Source organism: Saccopteryx bilineata, chromosome 8 (assembly GCF_036850765.1).
Source record: "Saccopteryx bilineata isolate mSacBil1 chromosome 8, mSacBil1_pri_phased_curated, whole genome shotgun sequence".
Classification (NCBI taxonomy): domain Eukaryota; kingdom Metazoa; phylum Chordata; class Mammalia; order Chiroptera; family Emballonuridae; genus Saccopteryx; species Saccopteryx bilineata.
This window is the reverse complement of record NC_089497.1, coordinates 50,209,876-50,224,131: the sequence shown is the minus strand read 5'-3', so window position 1 is coordinate 50,224,131 and position 14,256 is coordinate 50,209,876. Positions and strand designations below refer to the sequence as shown.

Below are 14,256 nucleotides of genomic sequence, written 5' to 3'. Positions count from 1 at the left end.
GTTTCCTAATAAATGGAATTAGGTATTTGAAAATCATATGTCCAACAAGGGGTTAACATGCAAAATATACAAATAATTCATACAACTCAACAACAAAAGAACAAACAACCTAATTAAAAAATGGGCAGAGGAACTGAGCAGACATCTTCCAAAGACAGATGGCCAACAGGCAAATAAAAATATGTTCAATTTCACTAGTAATTAGGGAAATGCAAATCAAAACCACAATGAGACATCACCTCGCACCTATTAGGATGGCTATTATCAAAAAGACAAGAGACAGTCGGTGTTGGAGGGAATACGAGAAAAGGGACTGTAGGTGGAAGTGTAAATTGGTGAAGCCACTACAGAAAACAATATGGAGAATTCTCAAAAAATAAAGAATAGAACTACCATATGATGCAGTTATTCCACTCTGGGAATTTATCCAAAGAACACAAAAATATTAATTCAAAAATACATATGCACCCCTATGTTCATTGAAGCATTATTTACAGTGGTCATGAAATGGAGACAACTAAAGCATCCATCGATGGATGAGTGGATAGAGATGTGGTATAGATACAGAATGAAATACTACCCAACCCTAAAACAGAATGAAATCTTGCCATTCGTAACAACGTGGACGGACCATGAGGATATGACACTAAATAAAAATCAGATGGAGAAAGACGAATACTGTATATTTCATTCATATGAGAAGTTTTTTAAAAAAACACAAAACAAAACAACAGCAAAACTCAGAGACACAGAGATTGGTGGTTACCAGAGGAGAAGGAGGTTAGAGCGTGGGCAAACTGGGTAAAGGAGGCCAACTATATGGTGAAGGATGGTAACTAGATTTTGGTGGTGATCACTTTGTAGTATATACAGATGTAGAATTACAGATGTATATATGGATGGAGAATTACAGTTGTACATGTGAATAATATAATGTTATAATCCAATTTTATCTCAATTAAAAATAAACATTGATTGATTGATTGATTCAAAAGCTGTATTTGTTTCTTCAACTAAGTGAAAGGATAATGCAAGTATAGTGTTTGGTTTCAAGGCTTATTGCTCAATCTCCTACCGCCTGTTATAATGAAGTTGTTTTTGGAAAACCGATACAATGGATTACCAATAAAAACCAAAAATTACCCAGGCATTCATTGCTAACTTAAACTCATTTTCTACTAAACTCAGGACATACTCATTTTATTATTTTTTTTATTTTTTTATTATTTTTTTTTTTTAGGACATACTCATTTTAATGACTTCTCTTACCTTCTTTCATCTCTTCAGAACTATATGCTCCTTGGACAGTGCTCTCTCTTAACCAAATGGGTCTCTCTCTTGCAGATTTCCCTTCCAGTGAAGCTCGATGAAGATCTTCTTGGTCATCCATGTTAATGACAACATTTTGAGTATACAAGTCCTCATAGGAGGGACCTTTGGTAGCCCATGCTTCCCGGTGGTGCCCACCTGCCAGGCCAGCAGCTCCAGCAGCAGTTGCTGCACGGTCCTTGCTATATAAAAAGATTAGAGGACAGGAAGAAAAATATTCAAGTCTCAGTATTGCAAAATGAGGGTAACAACATAGGTGGTTACTGAATAAATATTATCTAGCAGTCGTGCACAAAAACTTTAATAATTCTGAGAAAACTCTCATACCTCAGGATGAAAGCTACGTGGGTTATACAACACATCATATTTGCATTTCAGTTCTTCAAACACTGGTTGTCTGGTGTATATAAACGACTGAAGTTTTATAAAAGTTTAAGATGCTTTAATAACACTACTTACTCATTTGGCCCCATGTTTCTCCTTTACTTCTCTCCCATTTTTCTCTAAATGTTTTCCAAGGAACCTGGCCCTACTATCTTGTGTGGAATCTTGTCTCATTTTGAGATTAACCAACTACTTCTTCACCAGTTTTTATGTCCTGTACCATTTCTCTCTCACACAAGCCATTTGCTGTTTCTCCTCTTTGATACTGCTTCATTTGTGCTTGCTCCATTGCTCTTCACTTCTTCCCAGGTCCACTTATATCTACTTGATTCTGCCTCATGTTTCATTCAAATTTCTCTGATGGACACCTCTGTCCATGTATCTGATTGGTTCATTATATCTCTTTTTCAGAACACTGTTCCTGTCCATATTCTGGAGGTAATCTTGGGCTTATCCCATCCCTCCTGCTCTCCCTCAGGACATCTACAGGCCCGCTGCCACTTTTGTTATACAGAAATGCACTCTTTCCAGTTGTCAAATCCAAGCTGACGCAGTCATTTAATCCAGGTGTGCCAGCTACTGCCTCTAGCTTTTCCTAGGGCTGCTTATAAACCATCCTTTCCCCCTGCCTTTTTACCCACTCTTAGTCTAGGTTTACGAGGTGTCTCTCTGTACCCAGTCCACCTATTTGTCTTGCTGTATTTTACAATCTTATGCTACAATGGCAAATAACTGGTTTCTCTTTTTTTTCCTGCATTCATCTGATGTAACTTTATTAGCACTATTAACTGTTTGTCTCAATTTAATCCTCATCTGTCCCTAGTCATTCTCTTCCCATTTTCTCCTGTTCCGAAGTCTTCTAAAATGATGGGTCACTGCCTTCTGCTAATCTGACTCTGCTAACTGTAACTGGCTTTTTGAATTTTAGTCTCCCTCGGGCATTCACTTTCCTTTCTCATCTCTGTTGGCCTGATTTGTGTCTATATGTTTATGTGTTCACTCTGCATCCTGAGCCTTTTACCCAGCTGCCTCCATGACTCCTTTGACAGCCTCTTCTACCCTCAACCAACATCCTTATCTTGTTGCGTTGAACCTGCTCTATATGCCTGTCTGCCTCCAAATGTGTCTCCCTGAGCTAACCATATGCCCTTTCTGTCTCTATACATTCAAGTTTCTCCAGCTCTGACCTGGCTAACTATACCCCTGTCCTTTTTTGTGTCTCCTTCCAGACTCTTAAATGATTCACTGACTCTGTCTGAAGCTACTGTTTCTCTCTATATGATCTTGAGTACATGGCTTTCATCCATGCCATCTTTAGTGTTAACTTGGAAAGTCAGTAAGTATTCAGTACTCCGAGTTTAGAAGAACAAGAAAAGTCGGGAAAAAGAACAGGGCCATTAAAATAAATGTTAAGACAGAAACTCAAGATTGGTTTAATTCTTGTTTGAAGCAGAAGAGATTTGACCACAAGTCAAAGAAATTTTAAAATTTGGGGAAAAAAAAATTTTAAATATATTTTTAACCCCGAAGAGCTGACTACACAGATTTTATTTCTACCTTCACCACAGATACAGACAAATCTAAATTATCAGCAAATGTGACACTAAAAATCAAGATGAGAGACACAGAGGTTCACTCCTTCTGCATATATTTAAAGTTCTTCTATGGAGAGAAAGCACACCTTTTACTTAACATTGACGAAAGTGACAGTTCAGTTTTGAATCTTTTATATTTTTAAGGAAAATTTAGAGCTTCTAAAAGATCTAACTCTTGCTCAGGAATGGAGGAGGAATATTATTTCAAACTAGAAATTTAAGGATCTGTATTAAATAAGAGATGATGAAAAAGGAGATGCTACAGCACAGGAATTCCATTTAATAAAGACTTGCTGAAAAGGCTGGAGCTGTCCGTCAGCTCTCGGCTTCAGTCTGCTGATTCTGCAGAGGCAGTTTCTGGTTCCTGGTCTAGGGATAAGCTAGAATTTAATTGGTTACAGATCAGTAACCAAACTAACAATGATGTCATTTATTTTTTTAAAAAAATCATCAATGAATCACTATAGCCTCTGAGCTCCCATTCTGCTCTATTGCATTTTCTTGTATCTGGGGCAGGATGGCTATTACAGCTCTGTTATGTTGTGAAACAGATCCTATAGTACAGAAAGGTTATATCGGCGCCACTTCCGGGATGTTACATCCAGGCAGTGGAGCCTGTGAAGTGCTTGGTGAGGCCATCTCAGCCAGGTTAACACCTTCTAACAAAGCTCCAGTAGTCTTTCTCCTGCCACATGAAAGCAGCTGCACGCGGCCCTGGCCGGACCCTCCAGGTACCTCATTCTATCTCTTCTGCCTGCCTCCATTTCACCCTTTCTTCCCTAGCGACCAGGCTGTTGGATAGCTTCTTTCCTGATCCGTTTATCTCCTCTCTCTCTTTCCTGATTCTTCATCCCTGGAATGATTATTATTCTTAACAAGAAGCCAGGTTAATTGATACAGCGAGTTGCTAGGGCCTCTGGAGTCACTTCACCAGGCAGACTTGTCTCTGGGATGGAGCAAGGGATATCTAAATAAAGATCTAGAATGGGAGGTGGACAGGGGTAGGTGGGGAACATAAGAGAGAGGATTCCAGTGGTGGTAGTGCATAAATACTACTATAGTGGGAAAACATCTTAATAAGTAGAAAAATAACTACAGTTCAAAGAAGAAACACAAGAATAGATAGTATTATACTGCAAAAAGAGAATGTTGAAGCATATTACAACATGAAATATACCAAAGGCTGAGAAAACTATATATTTTCATCAAGTCAATTTCCCTCATAGGTTTCTCTGTTAGGGTTATAGTGTTACTTAAGAAAACAGAATAAGATATAAAAAACAAATTCTTGCTAAGAGAAAAAAAGATCAATAGCAGAAATTTAAAGCTATCTGTGATGTGGCTGATAATGGTTGCCTACCAGTTGTGGCTCCTCTTTCTTTGCTTATTGATTTTATTCAAATACTGACAGTTATTTGCTTCAAAGGACTCTAGGACCTTCCCTAGCCCTCGGAGGTAAGTAACCTTAACTATTTAAGCACCAATCATGTGATCTCATGACCTCTGCCAATGCTGATTTAGAAATAAGCACATAAAGTAATCTTGGCCAGTGAGATACTGGGAAATACAGTAGGATGAAGACTGCACTCCAGGAAAGCCTTCTTCAATCTTAGAATAGAACACAGAAAGAGACAGTCCATTTTTCTGCATTTGGACGTTTTCACCTACATGTGACACCTAGAAAGGCATGACTACCTTAGGCTAGCTCCCCTCCTGGTCCCGAGAAGACAACCAACAGGCTGATTTCAGCAGATTATAAACATGGAACAAATCTCAATTCTTGAAGATATAACTGAGTTGTGAAATAAATTCTGACCTGTACTCCTCAGGAATTCTGGTCATGCTAGAGAGGTTTTCTTATTGTTAAAGGTACTTCTAGTTCAATTTTCAGTTATCACAGGTAAAGGCAGCCTAACTGATCCACAGTGCTAGACTAGTAAATTCGTAACTTGTACAAATACAAAGCTTTCTGTACAGCTAGATTGTTTTTAACCACCCAAAAGAAACTCAATTTGCTCAGGACTGCCAGGACAGGTTTCTCTATAATGCTGGAACCAGAGGGTATAAAACACTAAAAGTGCTCAAAAACGGTTCATTTACAACCTGACTGCTGGGTTCTACGAAAGGGTATAAACTCTAAGCTCTCAGCTTTTTCTTCTTAATTTAACACTAGACGGAAAAAGGAAACAGGTAGAGTAGGAAAACACTCACTGACTTCAATTCTCATTTATGCTTTTCAAAGACTAGAAACCACATGTTACAGCATGGCAAACTAAGGCTTCCTCTGCAAGTCAATTAGGATACTTCCAAAAAAATAGGAGGCCATAGTAAGAAGTACTAACCCATAAGTAACACCTACTTTACTTCACTTTCAAGGAAGCCGCACTGAAAACAAGGCAGGCAAGAAAGGTGTGATTAACATGCTTCAAAAACAAAAAAGCAAATGCTGTATTCCTAAAAGCAGTGGTTTCCATTCAGTAGACTGGGGCTGGTCTGCCAGACTGTAGCCTATAATCACTGGGTTATAACTCTCATAGGATATCAGGGTGGTTAATACTTTTGCAGACCAGCATGAACTTTCTGGCAGCACCAGAAATTTGAAAACCACAGCCTTAAAGAACTTCAGCCTTCAGAAGTTGGCTAGAAAAAGTCAAATATCCCCAAGAGGCACTACCAATTTAGGTTTAGCTAACAATTGGCTGAGCTGGGCAGGCCTAAGCAGAGTGAGTACTTGAAGTCAAATCTGACTATTTAAAGATTTTTGCCTAAGGCCCACACTGTTCTGCATTCAGCACAAACAAACTTCATCACAGGCAGAAGTTAATAAGGCAAGTGTGGCTTAGAATCTATGAAACATTAGTCTTTAGTCTCCTCTTCAAAGTACAGGCAGTTAAAACAAGGGCAAGCCTAAAGTGTTCTTGGTAAGAAGAGCACAGGGATTGCACTCACCTCTGTTTCAGGGCTGGTATTTCTGTGGGTTCTGGCTCAAGTATTTCATAGGCCAAGTTCACATCCTCCGTCTCCCGAAGCAAAGCATAAATGGGCTCAATTTGTTCATTAAACCTTGCCAAAAGTGTGCGTGCATCTTTTTTGGGCATTGCTGATTCATCTTCTTCTACCTCTGTATGGCAGAAAGTGCAGCGGAAAGTTCCTACAGAGGAAACAAAAAAAGTCTCAGGTCAAGGAAGAGAAAGTCTTCAAGATTAGCCTTTAGAAAACAGTTTATATCTCCACTCCTCTAACATGTTACTATTAAAACTTTCAAAAATACTGAAAAGTTGAGCTTTTCAGTGAGCATCCACATGCCCACCAGTATCTTGCCATATTTGATTTATCACACTTCTACCCATCTCTCATTTTTGATGCATTTCAAAGTACTTTCTACCCCGTGACTGCAGCGTAGCACACAGTTTTTAATCATATTTCGAACAAACTTATACTTATTTTAACTTAACACCAAATTTTTCACCATTTACCAGTGAAACCTGTACCTTTTCCCAAAAGCTGGTATAATTACTGCTTATTTAAATCTGTAAGATACTGAGGTTCTAAGGGGTTAAGTAACTTGCCCAAAGGCATACAACTACTAGTTGTGCTGAGATTCACACTCTTAAACATTATAGTCTATACCACTAGCCCCACCTGGATCTCCAGTTTGGCTCTTATTACCAATGCCAGGGATATATGCATCCTTCATGTCTATCCCAATTTACCTGAGTAATGGCTTAAAATAGACCACAGAAGTACTTACTGCCTGGCACAGTGTAAACATGCAAACATTTAGCTTTAAAAAGCTCCATATGTGATTGATAGACAACCCCATGCCCTAACCCTCTTCCATGGTAAGGAATAAACTAAGCATCTCTGTCTCAATACAGCACTAGAACTTGCTGATATATTTCAAGTAGAATAAGCTTTTTACTGCTTCTCACACGGAAATAACCAATATAATGTAAATTCTATGTTCACATATCCTGTCTAAAACACTCTTCAGCCATCTGCCTGCTGTCCAAATGGTACCTAATCTTTTACACCTATTCCGAATAAGTGAGAGAGAAAACCCCTCCCGGCTAGGAGATAGCCCAGCACTCATAATCAGGCTGTGAGGGGATCTCACAGATTACCAATATCAGTAAGGAAGGTCTTCTGTGACCATAATGGAAATGATGCAAAGGCAAGTCTGAGTCTAAGTACAGACTAAAAAAGGTCTCTGTCTAACCACAAAAAAATAAAATGAATCTCAGCTAACTTGGACTACTGCTTTTTTACCAAGTACAGTTTTAAACTGACCTTGTTCTTCTTTCCTCCTAGATAAAAGTTAATTAAGAAAATCATAGAATTATCCTCACTTCTTTACAGCACCCTATCCAAAGCAACCCATCTCACTTCCCTGAATCCTCCCCAAAATTACCTAACAAAAGCCTAGATTCCCTGTCCTACACAGTCTTACTCGGACACTAGATGATTCCCCATAGCATGTGGCTTCTCTTGTTGCAGAAAGCATCAATAAACCCAACTTTGTTTACCTATGGGTGTGTTACTGATGGTCACTGGCTAGTGGGCATCAACCTAAAGATTCTAGCTTAACCATCTGGACAAATATACTATTTACCAAAATAAATACAAAAAATGTAAGTTCTTTTTTCTTTGTGGGGAAAAGATAGAAACTTGCTTTAAGTATTTCAGTCATGTTGTCCAACAGTCATCCAAATGGATGACTTAGAAGACAACATATTACAGCTGCTTAAAGCTCAAAAGTGACATGTAGACTAGAAATTATATTAGAATCAACAACATACAGATGGTCACTGAGGCCACAGAGTAGAACAGAGTATCCAAAGAGATTAAGGAAAGTGAGAAGTATAAATCCAAGGAAAGAGAAATCCTTAAGACAGAAATAGTACAAGGATAGGATGGTATTTCAAGGAAGAAGCGGTTTGGTGTTAATTTTTCTAGGTCAAAAATCATTGAAAACTAGCTTTTATATTTAAAGGGTAATTCATGACCTTCAGTAGAGAGGTTTTAGTTGGTATGCTACTTCAGATTATTTTCTTACTATTTCAGGCTGCTGCAGCCTTTTCTCTCCAACAGAAATAGAAAGAATATAATCTATGCAGGAGTTAAAAAAGAAACTATATAAAATAAAGTCTAAACCAGCTCTCAAATACATGCTGAACTTAAAAAATAATGCTGATATAGGACTTACATTAAACATGAATGATGGGCACTTATGCCCTGGCCGGGTAGCTCACTTGGTTAGAGCATCACCCCAATACGCCAAGGTTGTAGGTTAGATCCTGGTCAGCGCACACACAAGAATCAACCAATGAATGCATAAATAAGGAGAACAACAAATCAATGTTTCTCTCTCTATCTCTCCTCCTTCCTCTTCCTCTCTCACTCTAAAAGCAATTTAAAAAGAAAAAAGATGGGTACTTACAAAGACTATCAATAAAACCTAGAGAATACTGCGAAAAAGTTATCTAATTCAGTAGTTTTCAAAATTATATTTAAAGAAACTCCATGTTACAAGTGAAGAAGTAACTAACATATAAACATAAAAGCAAGTGTTATGACTAAAGTGCAAAAAAACAGGTAAGACAAAAGGCAACATTATAATCCTCTGGACATGTCTTCAAACAATGACAAACCTGGCTCCTTAAAGTCTTGCACCATGCACACTTTGCTGCAGAGCCTTTGTACTTGCTGTTCCCTCTGCCCAGAATGCTTTTCCTGCAGATAGGTGAGTAGCTAGTCTCCTTACTTAGTACAGTCCCTCACTCAAAAGTCACCTCAGTAAGGCTTCCCAAATCAACATTACCTAAAGTTTCAATATTGTCCTGTCCTCCCTTTTTCCTTAAAATTTGCATTATCAAACATATTATATATTAATATTTATCTAGTTTATTAGATTATATATCATTAAAATTATTATACCAATTTATTAAAAAGTGTCCTCCCAAATGCTCCATTTCTCTTTTGAAGACAAGATACATTCCAAACTTCAGCTTTAAATAAACAAATGCCCTTGTCAATGTTGTTCATCCACATAAAATAGCAATGCTTAGAGATTACTGTTAACTTCATCATTTGATAGAAGGGCAGTCTCACAATAAAAGTGCTTTAACTTGAATAAATTTGGTTTGTGGGGGGAACATAAGGGACCTGAACTCTACCCTTATCCAGGTAACTTCCCAAAGACCCAGGTTTAACTGAGATTAAGACTTACCAAGAGTTATTTGTAGAAGGGCCAATTTTCCAGTTCTAAAAATAGTAGCTTAAATATTACAGTCAAGAACTATGAAGAAGCTGACAATTTATCCTACTTATAAGTTAACAAATTGTCCTGCCATTTTCTCAGATGTTGGAGAAAGACACAAGACTCCTAGGTCTAAGACAACTTTATTATGGCAATAGCAGTAGCCAGTGTCGGCCTGTGTGACAGTGCTGTAAATCCCTAATTCTTATAGGGTGAGACCAAGAGGGCAAAATAACAACTGTACATGTAGGGGGTTATGTTATAGGAGAGAAACCTTAAAGTTAAGGAACCCAGCTATTTTAAATTGGCATAACTCTGCCAGTCCTTTACTCTGGAGATGTTATCTTTACTATACTGAACTGAAAAAATGCTCTGGAGGGAGACTTTTTTTTTCAATTGCAGTTGACATTCACTACACAATACAGCACAGTGGTTAGACAATCATATAATTTACAAGTACTTGCCTGGCACCATACAGTTATTACAATATTACTGACTATATTCCCTATTCTGTAGTAGTTTACATCCCCATGACTATTTTACAACTATCAATCTATACTTCTTAATCCCTTTACCTTTTCACCCAGCCTCCTACTTCTCCTCCCATTTGGCAACCCTCAGTTTGTTCTCTGTATCTACGAGTATTTGTTTTGTTTATTTTGTTCTTTAGATTCTGAATATAAGTGAAATCATATGGTATTTGTCTTTCTCTGTCTGACTTATTTCACTTTGCATAATACCCTCTCTAGGTCCATGCTGTTGCAAGTGCTAAGATTTCATATTCTTTTTTATGGCTGAGTAATATCCCACTGTACAACATATATACATATAAAATCTCATTACTTTTTTTTTACCCACTTGTTTATTGATGGGCACTTGGGTTGCTTCTATATCTTGGCTATTGTAAATAATGCTGCAATGAGCATAGAGGTGCATATCTCTTTTAAAATTAGTGTTTTGGATTTCTTTGGCAATATATCCAGAAAGTGAAATTGCTGGGTGATAAGGCAGTTCCATTTTTTATTTTTTGAGGAACCTCCATACTGTTTTCCATAGTGGCTGCACCAATCTGCATTCCCAGCAACAGTGTACAAGGGTTTCCTTTTCTCTACATCCTCACCAGCACTTGCTGTGTGGTGATTTATTGATGATAGCCATTCTTGACAGGTATGAGATTAAATTAAAACTATCTCATTGTAGTTTTAATTTGTATCTCTCTGATGATTAGTGACATTGATCATCTTTTCATACTGGGAGTCTAAATCTATTTTTATCATTCTGAACTGTAAGTAAACTTGCCCTTTGCTCTGGAAACAATATCTCTATCTTCCAAACAATATCTCTATCTTCTATCACTATATAAACATCCCTGAAAAAGGTAGTCTACAAAACAGGCAGTCAGACAGTACCTCTGCTTGCAAGACATGTATAATATGTGAGAGAACTATGGAGAACTATAGTCTTCCAACAATCACCATGTCTGGCAAACAATAGAAGAGGAAAAGCTGGCCTGACATCTGTGTGTCCTTTGTTCATCACAAAACACAAGTTATAAACAAGAATAAACTTGTCAAAAGCCAGATCTGGAGTATAAGAAGAAAAATAAGAAATTCTACATTTTTATGGATAGTGATTTAAGGCTAGTTTAACATACCAGCGACATTTTGATAAATTTCACTAAACATTAAAAAACAACACATAAGCTTTCCCCAAATCAGAGATGGGAGTGGGAAACTTAGCACATACTATGTACAAAGTACCATTTTACTGAGTCAGTGGAGGTGGAACACAGAATCTGTCATCAACAAACTTAGTTTAGCAGAGATCAAAGGTATCTAGAGATAAACATGATCTGGGATTAGTGCAAAAATAAAGTATATAAATATTTTGAAGTTAAAAGAGGGAACGTGACTTCTAGCTGAGGGCACCAGGAAAGGTTTATGGAGAAAGTATGCCTTTGAAGTAGGCTTTAGAAGAAAAGTAGTTATTAGAGATCAAGGGAAGGGGGAAGAGAACAAGACATTCTAGATCATCATAAGAGAAGTAGATAGTTGAAAATAATGATAATTACAATTAGTCTATTAGAAATAGTTATCAAAGCCCTAGCTGGTTGGCTCAGCGGTAGAGTATCAGCCTTGCATGTGGATGTCCCAGGTTTGATTCCAGGTCAGGGCACAAGAGAGAAGCGCCCATCTGCTTCTCCACCCCACCCCTTCTCGCTTCTCTTCCTCTCTCTCTCTCTCTCTTTCTCTCTCTCCCCCTCCTGCAGCCATGGCTCAATTGGAGTGAGCTGGCCCCAGGCACTGAGGATGGCTCCATGGCCTGCCTCAGGAGCTAAAAAATCTCAGCTGCTGATCAACAGAGCAACACGCCCCTGATGGGCAGAGCGTTGACCCCTAGTGGGCTTGCCAGGTGGATCCCAGCAGGGGCTCATGCAGGAGTCTGTCTCTCTACCTCCCTTCCTCTCACTGAATTAAAAAAAAAAAAGGAAATATAGTTATCAAAAAGAATGGTAAAAAAAGAACAGGATAGATAAACTATAGTTGCCATAAGCAGTCTTGAATGCCAAGCTTCTTCTGACTTTCTTCTTTAGTAACACAAAAGTGATTGAAAGATTTTGGAGAAGAACATGAGGTCATCAAAACTAATATTTATAAAAAGTGATCTGCCTTATTGGCTTGAGATGGTCTTCCAATACTTAGTTAAGCCAGTTCTTAACTAAGTGTTTTCATAAAATTCACTAGTGAAATTTTTAATTAACACCCAGGTCCACCCCAGAGATGCTGATTCAACAGCTCTGGAATGAGGCCCAAAAATGTAAATTTTAAAAGTTCCACATGGAATTCTAATGCATTCTCTTAGTGGAGTGCTACTGTTAAGCAATCAATATGATAAATACCCCAGTTCTTGTAACTGGATCACTCTGCACTAAGTACCGTGCACAGAAGATACTACTCAAGCAGGACAGGAAGACCTGTACTTAAAGCTCATAGCTCTTCGCCATCTTCCCCTTACCACTCATAAAACCAAGTAGGCAGAAACTGGAAACAGCAGATTCAAACCAAAGAGAACGTACATGCTAGATCCAAAAATGTGGCAGCAGGGAGAAAATGAAGGCTATAAAGATTCTTCAGGCAGGCCCTGGCCGGTTGGCTCAGCGGTGGAGCGTCGGCCTGGCGTGCGGGGGACCAGGGTTCGATTCCCGGCCAGGGCACATAGGAGAAGCGCCCATTTACTTCTCCACCCCCCCCCCCCCCTCCTTCCTCTCTGTCTCTCTCTTCCCCTCCCGCATCCAAGGCTTCATTGGAGCAAAGATGGCCCGGGCGCTGGGGATGGCTCCTTGGCCTCTGCCCCAGGCGCTGGAGTGGCTCTGGTCTCGGCAGAGTGACGCCCCGGAGGGGCAGAGCATCGCCCCCTGGTGGGCAGAGCGTCGCCCCTGGTGGGCGTGCCGGGTGGATCCCGGTCGGGCGCATGTGGGAGTCTGTCTGACTGTGTCTCCCCGTTTCCAGCTTCAGAAAAAAAAAAAAAAAAGATTCTTCAGGCAGTTTGACAAATGATGAGATTAAAAGGAAAAGGAAAAAGAGTTCAGTAATAGCACATATGTTTGATCATCTACATTCACAAACCACAAAAGAACTAAGAAAGTTACTTCATAAACATTCTCATATATTCATCATAGCCAAGTGTGTGTCAACAGTATTATCCAAATCTAACATATGAGGGAATAAAGACTCAAAGGTTAAATTTACTAGGTCATAACTGAAGAAAAAAAAAATCACAAAGTCTGGATTCAAACACAAATCTTTCTGACTCAAAAGACTAAATTCACAGTACCATCCTAAATTACATATAACTTTCCCAACATCTGTCATCCCTGCCAGATACAATTTAGGAAACCTTCTCTATGTATATATAGCACATAGGCTCTAATTTCTTAAAATATGGAACAGAGAGAGGACTTGTAACAAAGAATTTATTTAACAAATATTAAGGGCCTACCACACAGGCGGCATTTACTTAGCTGAGTCTTTTTTTTTTTTTGTATTTTTCTGAAGCTGGAAACGGGGAGAGACAGTCAGACAGACTCCCGCATGCGCCCGACTGGGATCCACCTGGCACGCTCACCTGGGGCGACGCTCTGCCCACCAGGGGGCAATGCTCTGCCCCTCCGGGGCGTCGCTCTGTTGCTACCAGAGCCACTCTAGCACTTGGGGCAGAGGCCAAGGAGCCATCCCCAGCACCCGGGCCATCTTTGCTCCAATGGAGCCTTGGCTGTGGGAGGGGAAGAGAGAGACAGAGAGGAAGGAGGGGGGCAGTGGAGAAACAAATGGGCGCTTCTCCTGTGTGCCCTGGCCGGGAATTGAACCCGGGTCCCCCGCATGCCAGGCTGACGCTCTACCGCTAAGCCAACCGGCCAGGGCTAGCTGAGTCTTAATGTAGCAAGTTTGCCAGGAGAATAAAATTTATCTAGTTGTAACTAACAGGCATTAAAAACAGGGAGAAAAAAGATCTACAAATAGATATTTCCAAACTATGTTTGCAGGCTGTCTAGTCTGTAGTGTATGGATGTCTCAATTACATGACTCGGGCTGCTTCTAATGAAAGTCCATGCCCCTCCACAATGAGATAAGAAATGAAATGCTCCTTAGTTTAAAAAGAGGAAAATGCTTTGGAACTTTATAATTGGGC

The 14,256-nt window shown here is 39.3% G+C and overlaps 1 protein-coding gene across 1 annotated transcript in view; it reads right to left on the bottom strand.

Annotated features, from left to right (window-relative positions):
- The window catches only part of GTF2E1 (general transcription factor IIE subunit 1), a 56,689-nt gene that overhangs the window by 17,196 nt on the left and 25,237 nt on the right, over positions 1–14,256 (bottom strand). Inside the window, exons 3-4 of the mRNA XM_066240764.1 lie at positions 6,258–6,459; positions 1,270–1,511 (exon numbers count right to left, since the gene is read on the bottom strand). Of these exons, the coding sequence (XP_066096861.1) occupies positions 1,270–1,511; positions 6,258–6,459 (444 nt within the window). The remainder of the gene's footprint in view (positions 1–1,269; positions 1,512–6,257; positions 6,460–14,256) is intronic.